This window comes from Protopterus annectens, chromosome 1.part0 (assembly GCF_019279795.1).
Source record: "Protopterus annectens isolate FY-2018-M chromosome 1.part0, PAN1.0, whole genome shotgun sequence".
Lineage (NCBI taxonomy): Eukaryota > Metazoa > Chordata > Ceratodontiformes > Protopteridae > Protopterus > Protopterus annectens.
The window spans coordinates 1,799,469,983-1,799,482,682 of record NC_056725.1 but is presented as its reverse complement, the minus strand read 5'-3'; the positions used below and the strand labels follow the sequence as shown (position 1 = coordinate 1,799,482,682).

Below are 12,700 nucleotides of genomic sequence, written 5' to 3'. Positions count from 1 at the left end.
TCCCCATCACACCTTCAACATTTGCCATCTACCTGAGGAAAAATTCTTTGGAGTCTATTTTGGGTATAAAAGTATATATGCTAACACTTCCAGGCAAAAATCCTAAATCTTCTAGACTTTGTTTCATATTTGGGAGGTGTACATATGTCCTGCCATTGTTTCTTTGTGAATTGCATATCTAATCTCTTTTCCCAATTTCTTCTGTTCTTTTTCTGATCATTATTAAATATTTTCTAAGCCTTATTAATTATCCATTTTTAACAGCAGCTTCTATATAGAATCAGTTAAAAACCCAACCAATGCGAGTCTTTCATTTAGGATTCCCATATCCCTTTCTCTTTCTCTATGTTTTGATAGCAATCTCTAATAGGGAAGGCAGTCACTAACCTGCAATCTAAATGACTTATTGAGCTCTTCCCATTCAGTTACCTTTCCTTCTCTAATTTGTACCCAATACATTCCTTTACCAGCTACCCTAGTAAATTATAGCCCTGTCTTGTCTATTCTCTGCACCACTAATTGCAGTCACTCTTATTGCCAGAATTCTCTTTCCGCATTCCCATGCTGGCTTAGTTCTTAGTATACTTTTGTCTACTTTATGAATAGAATATTCTGCATGACTGCTATTCTCCGTAAGGTCCTGCATCCAAAATCCCATTCATTCCTCATTTCTTAAATTTACCCAGCCCCCCCCATTCATCATCATTTCTTTCCACTTTGAATTGTAGCTTTCTGCTTCTGTTATGCACAATAGCCTTAACTGCATAGCTCGGAAATATCCCTTCAAATCATGTAATCCTAAACATGCTTGTTCTGTTGGAAGGATCAACTTATCCCACTTAACTTTTGCTCTCTTCCACTCCCAAATAAAATCCTTCATCTCTTTTAATTACTGCCCACTACTTCTCCCCTGGTTGACAAAAATATGTCTGACTTGTGTATAAAATTAAAGGGACTAAAAACATTTTACTGCTTGTATCTTGCTGTCCATATCCACAGGTAAGAGCTTTCAGATGTCGTCCTTTTCTACTGTTGCAGTATTCTTAACATGAGGGATTCCCCACCAAGGGTGGCCCGATGTCCGGCCAGTATACCAAAACCTTTAATTAGTTTAAGGTACACATATGTTGTATATACTTCTCGCATACGTAGGGGATAAAAGCGACACCTGGATGTACCATCCTCAGAACTTCTCTGCTGCCAGTCTGAACCCCTTCTTCAGTAGTCTGTCTGCTCACCTGAATTGTTTGCTGGTGTATCAAGCCATTCAGATAAGTGCCTTGTTGGGGTTTTCTCTTCCTTATTTGTGCTGTTTTTTGTTGTGGGGTTTTACATGTCATCCAGAAAAGGCAAATGCAAGTGTTGGAGACAGATTCCACATAAGGACAGTCGCAAGCGTGCTTATTTTGCTTAGGGGCTACTCATGATCATAAAACTTGCAGTGTTTGTCAGGCCTCTGTGCCTAAGACTTTACAAAGTCGTCTTTCCTCCCTTGCAGTTTACTTGGAAAACCAGCTTCTCAAGCTTTTAGCGAAAGGTGCTATGGAGGGAACTTGTAGGCCTGACGTGGAGTCTTCACTGAAGAGAAAGGCCAAAAACCCTAGGCTGGACTGTTCCGCTGTGCCTACTACATTGGACATCTCTCTCAAGGCTGATGAAAGCTTGGAGGTTTGCTGGGTTCTGGGGTCAGATTCTTTGGCTGAGACTGTTTCTGAGGCTGCTATGTATCCGACAACAGGCACATCCTCGAAAGAATTGCAGACATCCGTATTGGATGGTCTGGGGGAACCAAGACTGATTATCACAGAACGGCTGGTGGGAGAGGTTCCTCAAATTCTGGTGAGGGAGGAAGATGTCCTTCAAGGATGCATCTGCAGTCCTAACAAATGGGTTGTCCTGTCCAAAGTCTGGGTCTGGCCTCAGCTGATGTCGCACTTCACCCGATGTCATAGCTGCAGTTCTTGGTATAAAGGTATCAGCATTTTCCCCAGTCTTTCTTGAAGCAGAAGCTGTTTGCAAGTGCCGGTCGGTCAGAACCAGAGATTACTACTACCGAAGACTTCTAAAAAGCTAAGTACCCCATTGGGGACTCTTTCTTGCCTCACACAGAAGGGCTGGTGGGAGAGGTTCCTCAAATTCTGGTGAGGGAGGAAGTTCTGACAGTTATTGAGTGTAGGATGACGTCTGGTCCTTCCACGTTTCATAATGTGGACGTCCAGTTAAAAAAGAAGCAAAAAAAGCATATTTCTTCTCTCAGGGACCCACAAACTGAATGGCAAAATTTTACCCAGGGCTTATTTAATGCCCTTATGGCTCTGAAGCCTCCATCAGGTGTCTCTGTCCTTGCTCCTCCGTGGACATCTTCCCCTCACAAGAGAGTTAGGCATCAGGTTTCTTCGATGAGGAATTCTTGGCTTATTCCTTCCAAATTCCATCCCCTCTAGAGTGTGCTTTTCCTGAATATGAATCTACCAGTCCAGAATCTCCTATTAAGGAGATTACTTTTGAGGATACTATTTCTAAGATGAGAGAGTTCAGGTGAGATTGCTCCCAAGTTTCAGATGTGCAAAAGAGATATTATGAACTCTTGCAAATTGAGTATCACTCATCTGTTGTTCCTCTAATTTTACCTGCTTTACTGGATGCTCTTTCTTCAGCATGTCAGGCTCCATATTAGCAGCCCCCTTCTCCTAAGAAGTCTGACCATTTTTATAAAGTGCCTGATGATTGCAGATTTCTTTACAAGTGCCCATCTTCTGACCCTTTGGTAGTTTCTGTTGTTTCAGATAAGCCTCCCAAGTTATACCCTTCCCTAAACTTCTTCCTTCTGATAAGGAAAGCAGGATTATGGAAAGACTGGGAAAGAAGTTCTTTACTTCTGCTACTCTTGCCTTTTGTGCTACTAATTACCAAACTCATGTGACTAGGTATGTTTTGGCTATTCTTTCCCAGGCTACTTAAGTTATCTCTGGCCTTCTAGATTCTGAGAGCAAAATGTCAGCCTTGCCTTTGTTAGGGGCTTTCCTCTCTGTTAGCTCACCATTCTATCAAGTGCAGCTATGGTGCAGCAGAAGCTTCATCTAGAGCTGCTGTTTCAGGATCTGTGTTGAGGAGGTATTCCTGGTTCAACCTCTGCCACATGACATAAAAGCTAAGTTGACGGATGCTCCTCTGAATAACAATGGCTTGTTTGATACTGCTGCTGCTGATTTGTTTAAGTCCTTGCAGGAGAAAGGCAAGGAGTTATAGGACTTGAAAATATTTTGTTTCACCTGTGCCTAAGTTCCAAGGGAGCTATCCTTCCAAGGCAGCTTTTGTTCGAGGACAGGCCCGTCCTCCTCCTTGTGTGTTTGTGTCTTTCGGCTTTTTCCCGGTTAGGGGTCGCCACAGTGGAACTCCGGTCCGCTAATGATTGGCAGTTGATTTTTACGTACCGGCTTGCCAGGCCTGATGCACAACCTTCAATGAAGGTACGCCCATTCACTCATGTCTCCATGCAGAAGACGGCTCTAGCTGAGAATCGAACTGGACAGTGTCTTACTGTGAGGCGACAATGCTACTGCAGCACCACCACTGCGTAGGCCCTCGTCCTTCTCCTAAAAGTTAAAAAATAAATAAATAAATAATAGGAGAGTTCCTCCAGCTAAAACTACTCAGACAACTTCTACTCAGAAGCAGCCATTTCCTGACAAGCCAGCTAGTATCTGACTGTCATGCTTCTCCCAGCTTCATTCCTCTCTTGCTTCGTCTTTCTCTCTCTTCCAATTTGGTCTGGCATAACCCAGGCCTCGTGTGTTCTTTCCATAATTCAACAAGGGTATTTTATGGTTTGGAAATCCCTTCCTCCCTTTATGGGGAATTTCTCAGCCACATCAGGAACAGTTGCATTTATTTCCAGAGGTGCTTCGAGAACCGTTACATCAGGGAGCTATTCAAGAGGTTCCACAGGCCGAAAGGGGGAAAAGGATTTTATTCCAGAATGTTTCTGGTGCCTGGAAAGGAGGGTCCTTGGAGATCCATTGTGAGAAGACTATCATGTGACTTTTCAGGCAGTTTATATTCCATCATTTCAAAACGATGTAGCTTTACTGAGCAGGTCCATGGATCAGTCCCACAAATGGATGCTTCACAAGGATGTGTTTCTGGACATTGTCCACCAGTGGAGGACTCCTGAGATAAATCTGTTTGCCTCCTCTCTAAATGGACAACTTCCTCAATTTTGTACCAAGAGTCCTAGGTCCTCTGGTTTGACAGGTGGATGCCCTCTCATTTTCTTGGAAGGGAATGTTTCCATATGCAACCCCCTCTTTCCTTTCATTCCAAAAGTTCTATTCAAAATTCAACAGGACAAACCCAAAATCTTGCTGGTGATTCCATTTTGGCCAAGATAGCATTGGTACCCTCCTCCTCTGCATTTAGCCAAGGGTAATAATCACAAGTTACCTCACAGAGTGGACCTACTCGCACAAGACAAAGGATCTCTAATCCATCTCTGTCCTATCCACTCTTCATCTGATTCTATGGGTGATAGGATTTTGATTCCTTATAGACATCTTTTTCTCTAAGGGTGTGCCTGGGGTTCTGCAGGAAGTCATGAAACCCAATATTTGGAAATCCCATTTATCCAAATGGAAGAGGTTTTCTGTCTGGTGTCTTTAACATAACCTGGAACCACTCTTTTTTGATATTCCTGTGATTCTTTCTTATTTGTGTGAATTGCTCAATGCTGGGCTGGCCTATTCTTCCATCAAGTCCCACTCATCAGCTATCTCTACTTGTCTGCCTTTATCTCCCAGGTGTGAGGCAAAACAATTTCTTAAAGGCATCCTTCATATTAGACCTCCCAGGAAGCCTGTTCCTCCTCCCTGGGATCTTAATTTTGTTTTGGAGAAACTGACTCTGGCTCCATTTGAGCCTGCGGCTTCAGCTTCCTTGCAACACTGTTCTTGGAAGACTGTGCTGTTAGACGTCCACCAGGCTGAAGTAAGGGCTGAGTTTCAAGCTGTTATAGCTTGTCCTCCTTTTTTCGTTTTTCATAAGGACTGGGTGTCCTTGTGTACTAATCCTTCTTTTATGCCCAAGGTGATGAATGAGTTGTCACTTTTTTTCCCTTCTCCACAATCTGCTATTGAGAAAGTACTACACACCTTGGATGCGCATAGACAACTCCAATTTTATTTGGAGAAGACTAAGGCTGTCAGGAAATCTGATCAGTTTGTTTCTTTTCATCCCAGGTCTTTGGGATTGGCTGTTTCCAGGCAGACAGTTTCTTCTTGGATTTCTAAAACTATTTCCTTTTATGTTTTTCATGGTGCAACCCTCCTTTTTTCTATTGAGTCATTCTACTAGGGCTGTGGCTTCTTCTGGTTCTTCTTTCAAGGTTTTGGACACACTCCATTCTTTAGGAAGCTACCTGGATGACTGTGCATACTTTTAACAAACACTACAAGTGGGATGGAATATGGAGTGCTAGAGCTGGTTTTGCTAGGGCCATTCTTCATGGCTTTCTAGAGCGCTTTCCTTGTCCTTCCTCCTCCCAAGTTTCTTCCCGAGCTTTGGCACTCTCCCTCATATTAAGAATACAGCAGTAGAATAGAAGGACATAGTATAATTGTGTAAAATCTTACCATAATGTTAGATGGCCTTCTCTTCACTGTTGCAGCATTCAATCCCACCCTCCTGGTTCTTTTTCCTGTTCTGTATGTATGGTTTACTTCCTTTTTCTTGGACTATTGTTTTTACTGGGGCATTCAGTTCTGAGGATGGTACTTCCGGACATTGCTTTTATGCCCTGCGTATGCGAGGAGCATATGTTGGATGTATGGCATACCTTAAGATAATTAAAAGCTTTTGTATACTTGCTGGATGTCGGGCCACCCTTGCCAGGAATCCCTCATATTAGGAATACTGCAACAGTGAAGAGAAGGACATCTATCGTTATGGCAAGATTTTACACAACTATAATTTTCACAGTTTTTGTATTATCTTTTGTTTAGTCTCTTCCCACATATCCTTAGCTGCCATAACTGAATCCTTTTTAATTCATACTTCTAATTACTTTATTTTGTGTACCCATAAATATGGGCATTGCACGACCAATTCATGTGTGGGTACAAAGTTTAGAGCTATAGTCTCTGGTTTAACTTCATTAACTTTATAGAAACCCGGAACTGTCTCAGACATTGAGATGTCCTTTTCTGGTTCCATCAGACACAAAATATCATCTGCAAGTAATGCCAACTTTTTTTGACAAAGTTTCAGTTAGACCCTTCAATTTCTGAGTCCCTTGTTTTCTTTGCCAGTGGTTATAAATATAACACAAATAACTAAGGGGAAAGAGAACACCCTTGCCTGGTTCCTCTATTAAGATGCAATTTATCCCAGAAGAACCTTCCCACTTTGAAATTAAGCCTCTGATCCCTCATATATCCTTCTAATTAACCTTATTATTGTATCAGGAAATGCAAATGCTTCCATTGCCCCCCCCTCATAAAATTCCAGCTTACTCTGTCAAATGGTTTCTCTACATAAAAGACCCCCCCCCCCCAATAACAGTGATATTTTCTTACATTCTGCTTTCCTCTGGATCATCATTGTTCTATTAATGTTATCAAATGTTTGCCTCCCCTCCACAAAAACACACTGGTCCATATCTGTCAATGTTGGCTTCACCTTTACCATTCTTTTAGCCATTATAAACTTAAATGTTTAATAATCGTGGTTTGCAATTTAGATGGGCCCATAAGAAGCTGGCTCAGATGGGTGTTCACCTTCTTTAGGTATTACAGCCCTTGCAACTTTTTTCCAGGATGTTGGTGCCACCCCTGTTTTTAAAATACTGTTAAACAAAACCTTCCAGATTATTATCACTTTCTTCCCTTTAACTTTCAGACTTGCACTGGAGTACCATCTGTTCCTGGGGACTTTCCTGTAGATTGGTTATACATCATCATTTTTATCTCATCTCCTCCTATCTTAACTGTTAGTTGTTGAGCCTCATCTACCTCTAACCTTAGCATGTCTAAGTCTTTCATAAATATTTCCATTTGTGCTTTTTCTTGATTTCCCCATGTCTCTACTTTATACAGATTTTCATTAACTTTCTGAAATGTCTGTAATACCTGTACAGTATCTCTGGTTATTGTTCTTGTTATAAGTTTCCTAAGTTTAACATCAACCATTTCTGCTTTCTGTTGTCTAAGTTGCTGTGCAAAAAGTTTTTGTACTCCGGAGTTATCAAAAACAGTTGCTTATTAGCTATCTTTCTAAACTCCTGCATATTATTCAAGTACTCCCTTATCTTCTCTTTAGCTCTCTACACTTGTACCTCTTGTTCTGTGAGATTTCCTTATTTTATAATAATTTAACCTTTGTCATCTCCCTCTAAATAATTATTACTTTATAACCAGATCTTTCTCTCTTATTTCTACCCAGTTTTTAAACTCCATTTTGGAGTAATTTCTATCCTCCCTAAGAGCCCCCGCATTTCCACTACTCCTTAAATTTATGTCTTTAACAGGTAGGTGGGAAAGTGCCAGTGTCTCATCTTTACTTCATTACCTTACATTTTTATCTTGGTAATTATTGACACACGATCTGAAATGGTTAGTGGATATGTATCAGAGTTATCAATTAAATAGACATGTTCCTGTGAAGTGTAATTTTTATCAAGTGTAGCTCAGTTATTGTACCTTGGAAAGTAATGCACGAATTAGAGTGTGCTACTGAATTCATGTCTTTCATACTATATATTTTCATACATTTCTTCAGAAATCTACTCTCTTTAGCCATTTTTCCCTTCTAAGCCCCACAGATACATTACTATTGCTGCAAATCAAATTCCGGTCCCCACCTATAAGTAATACTCCCTGCTGAAATCTGATTATTCTTCCCAAACCTTTTTTAAGCTCCAAAATAGCTCTATTAGGTAGAATAAAAAGTACACATCAGTGTAACCCTTATCCCTTTCCAGTAACCCCTTTCTACTACAAGTTTGCCATTATTATCTTTTTTCCCCATTTTCTGTTGCTACTGGAGCGCCTCAGGCAATTAATATAAGTACTCCTCTTTTCCTTTGTCCCTGATAGTCTGCAAAATATCCGTCCTGAAATCCTTTCTTTATCAAATTCATTTGCTCAGTTCTTTCCAAATATGTCTTCTGTAACATTCCTGTCTGTGCTCTGCATTTTTTAATATAATTAAATAATCTTTCTTTTTTGTCTGTACCTGTAAGACCATTAACATTCCAAGATAATATGGGAATAGTTGGCACTATGGTAAGAGGTCATTATTCCAATATATTTTCTATGGCAGCTTTTTGAAATGTCTTTGGCTTTTGTGGTATATGCACCCTTTAATTTTTGGCAAGTTACTCCTTTATACTTTTTTTTTTACTTATCAGCATTAGAACCTGTCACATTTTACAAGACTTTTTGTTTTAGTAAAACCCTAAAACGAGAAACCAAACACCCCTCAGGACCTGTAGGCTTAATACAAACAAGTAACTATGTGCATCTTCAAGTAATGAAGTTTAACCCTCCTAAAAGGGACAGTTGTGCCACATAGACAGCTGCTAACACAGGTCGTAGTTAACCTGAATCTGAGGTTATCCATTCTGAGATGTATATTTTTGCTGTGCAGAAGTCATTTGCTTTTACCCTTGAAGAAGCCATGTTCGGTCTTTACTGCCCTGTTGTTAGCTTGCCTCCATAGAAGAGTAAGAGAAAAAAGATAAATGAAGTCCTCTGTTGCAGCCTGAAAGACGAGTTGAAAAATTTATTGCTAAAAGAAAACTATTTGTTATATTTGGTGCTTTCATATTTACTTGTTTCCACATAAATGTTATTATTAGACTAAGTTAAGGGTCTTAATCCAGACATTCACTTATGCAGAAGTAAGACAACATACAATAGCATAGCTAGGGTGGGGTGCAATACCAGTTTTTAAAAGTCACTATTGCATCTGCAGTCAGACCTGAGTGATGCAGTGCTCCATGTGGTCTAAGCTACAGCAGCTGTTTACTACACAGTAGCAAGCAGTTTGCTACTGTTTAAAAAGGAGAATTTATTATTATTTTTTTATCTAAAGCAGAAGCACTGTAGCGCTCTATGTAGGCAGTGGTAAGGGATGGTTGGGGGCAGGGCACAGAAATGGGACCTAAATGACTGGGGTGGGGGATGTCATGCATCTGGTCACCTGGTTGGTGTGCCAATAGAAGGATTTTTTTTTCTCTCTCTAACAAAATAGCTGGGGTGAAGGCTTAGATTTAACTGTAATAAGCTGGTCACTTACAATGTATAGAGTGGTTTATTACAGTGAAGCCCCCCCCCCCCACTTTTTTTTTGCTCTTCGCTTTAAGACTGGAGGAGGTGGCCTGTGCCAGCTACACTTCTGAGAAAACATATTAGCTCTACAAGCATTATGTATGATCTGTGTACTTTTACACCCACTTCAACAAATCAAGATTACAGGCGGTTAACTTAAACATGCTTTTTAGCTTTTCATCTCTTTTTTCACTGTAATGCGTATATTTCTTAATACCAAAAAAAGTTGAAAGATAAATGAAGAGGAAGGGGGAAAGGCATCTGCTTACTATAATAACTTTATCACATACAAGAACTTAAATACTTTGTATAAAATATGCAACTAATATTGTGAACATTTTCATAAAGATACTGTTATAAAATTACTGTTGCCTTTTCCTTCCTCCTGCCCTTCCCTCAGAATCCTTCCAAACATTAACGGCATAAAGTGAAACAAGTGCCTTTCACTTCCAGACAAGTTTAATAAAGTCACATTCTTTCCACTTATTCTTATACAGCCCTATTTTCGTAAATGTGATTGATGCTTGGCAGTCTCACTTTTATTCACTAGTTTCTATGTTGCTGGTCGTCTTCCTTTCATCTCCATCTCCGAACTCCAGATTTTGGTTTATTTACATGCTGCTTCCAGTTTGACTGGTTAACTCCTGAGAGTCAGAGAAGAGCACATGTATTTTCCTTTGAAACAGTGGAAAAGGTTTCACTGGCAAAGTCTCTCCATGTGCTTTATAATCAAGAATTATTTTTTTGTTGCACAAACTTTTGAATTTCTTGCTTAGCCTGTTTTGCATCAAAGAATGGCTTTGATCCTCCAGGAAAATATATTCTGAAGACAGCTAGATACAGCAGCTTGAATCTCACATCTGCCTCTTGATCTTCCCTAATTACTGGAATAAATGTGTTTCTCTTTTGTCCAGTGTACAGTGAATAATCTTTTTCCAGAAACATTCTACTGTTTTCAACTTTTAATACTTTGCCCTTCTGCCACAGTTTTGTCAGAATCAATTTTTTCTGCTGGTAGGTTTGCATCTTTACTAATAAATGTATTAGCTGCTTTCGTATGGCCATATTTGGGGCATACATACAGTGTGCCCTTTCAATTAACAGTTCCTGCTGTGGAATACAAGCCCTGTTGCTTATTTGTGCCTTCATAAAATTAATACAGTCTGTTCCTTCTAGTTTTTCTAATACATTTTCCCTGTGTACTCTTGTCCTCTTATTCTGCCATTTTTTGAAACATCTTTTCGTGAGCAGTCTCATACTCAGCCAGCCTTGCCTTCATTTCAGCCTCTGATTTTTTGCAGTTTTATCAGCTGATTTGAATATCTGTTAAAGGCTTCTTCCATTTTTTCCAGCCTTTTGTTATTTGACTTGATATGCTCCTTCAGTGTTTCATTTATTTTAATTTGCTCTGAACACATTTGATTTATTTTTTCTTCTGGATTACTGGAAGCCATACCTTTCTCCAAACCTGGAGCTTGAACTGCATTTTGCTGAACAGTTGCAAGATTCTTCCCAGTCAGTGTTTGCTGTTCATCTTTTCTAGTTGATTTCTTTCAGGCTTTCTTAGTCTCTTTGTTGCAGGCATCCAGGCAGTGTACTTAATAGCCAGTAACTGAATTTTATTCAAATTTACATCATCTCTGGCAGCAATTTCTCAGTTTTTGTTTTCACATCGGGGGAGCTGAAGTCAACCTGTTGATCAGTGTGCAGCCATCTTTTAAGTCCTCCTCCATATGCATTGTTGAGGGCAGTATGTGCTGCCATCAGGCGTCAATCTACCCAATGGAAAATACTGTTGTCAAGGGCTACTCCATCACAAGTGTCGCTGCTTCCAGTGTTCAGGGATGACTCCATTGTGGATGTTTGTACAAAGCATACTCGGTCATAGATTCACACCTTCTCCCAAAATTTGCTTGGACCACAACTGCAGGAATCCTGTTCATCCTTTGGCATTTTTGTGTTTTAGGATTTGGCAATTCTGGGTGTTCACCTGTTGTCCCTTCTTGTGCTCCCATTTCTTAGGAGAGTTTTGGTATTGTTTTGGATTCTTCTCATCAGCCATACCTGTGAGCAGAACTCTTGATATCAGCTGTAGCAAATATGTACTCAAGGTAATGGCAGATCAGTGAGGGAGTCATTCTCACTTTGTATATACAGCCCCTTCATTCATTGAGGGCTGTTGAAGTTCCCTGCAAATTGAGCAAGTATAGATTTTATACGTCTTTGATGGTGATTGTTTTCTGTCTTGCGGACTGTGGTTGCTCAGTGGGTGAGTGTGAAGTGCATTCACAGGGGCTAAACATGCTGTTGTGACCTAAAATGATAATGTCACAGTATAAACCTGCTGAAGATGCATCTGTCCCCATGTACCAGAAATGAAAAATAAAAAAATAGCTGAATTAGAAATTGCAGGATTTGAAATCCAGCTAGTTAATTCTCACAGATTGGTTATTGTAGTGAGTAGGAATCTGTTTACTGTAGAAACCTATGTAACAGTCCTACATAGCTTATAAACTTTGTCATGTACCTTTGTTAGAGGCAGAACAGAAAAATAAAACTGACCTGACTGCCTTACTTATTTAAATAATGACTGGCATTAAGAAGAATTTATCAAAAGAGACCTGGTTAAGTTTTAATATTTATTTAAAAATCTTCCCTGTCCTGGGTCCATTTCTTGGATTTCTTTGTGAGGTGCCCTATTGATGGAAAATAAGGTATGAGAGTTACTAGAATAGTTATCACTTTTATTAAAGTTGGATAAAAGAAATTGTTAGCTTGACTAAAGGAACTACATTAGTGGGCAATAGGTTGGTAGTTCCTTAAGAATTTGTGAAATTTCTTAGTAACCAAATGTATGATTGCAGTGCTGTAAACATTGTCTAAATGGAGCTGAATTGCTTAGTTGCTGAATATTGACATTTACATTATTATTCTTTCTCATTTTGTTGTGTGTACTGCGTGAGTAGGCATCTTGTACTGTGATAGTATGGTTTTCTGTCACCTTTAAAAGTTTACTCTAATTGTACCCAATTTATTTTTGCAGCTTCCGTTCAGTTTCCATGGCAGAGAGCTGTGTCACTTAACAAAGTGCCCTATTATATCAAGTAAGTTAATTTTCATACCTGGAGATTAAAATTGCAAGTTGAAATGTGTATTCCTAGTGAATTATGGTGGCTGAAACATTAAATCATTGAAAGTGCTTGCTGGAATCCATAACTTTTTAAGAATATGGAATATGATACAATTTTATAAACACAGCAGGTATGAATATTTAAAAAAAATGATAGGCAAAAACCTTCCATTCCCATGAGATCTTTTCAAGAAATGTTATCCTGTCTGATAGGTGAATCTCTTATCATTTCTTTACCTTTTTTTTT

General features: G+C 39.5%; 1 protein-coding gene across 4 annotated transcripts in view; it reads left to right on the top strand.

Annotated features, from left to right (window-relative positions):
• Nucleotides 1-12,700, top strand: part of UTRN (utrophin) — a 4,744,936-nt gene that overhangs the window by 4,001,979 nt on the left and 730,257 nt on the right. For all 4 annotated transcript variants that reach the window (XM_044069601.1, XM_044069592.1, XM_044069610.1 and 1 more), the window contains one exon: nucleotides 12,367-12,427. In XM_044069601.1, coding sequence (XP_043925536.1) covers nucleotides 12,367-12,427 — 61 coding nt within the window. The remainder of the gene's footprint in view (nucleotides 1-12,366; nucleotides 12,428-12,700) is intronic.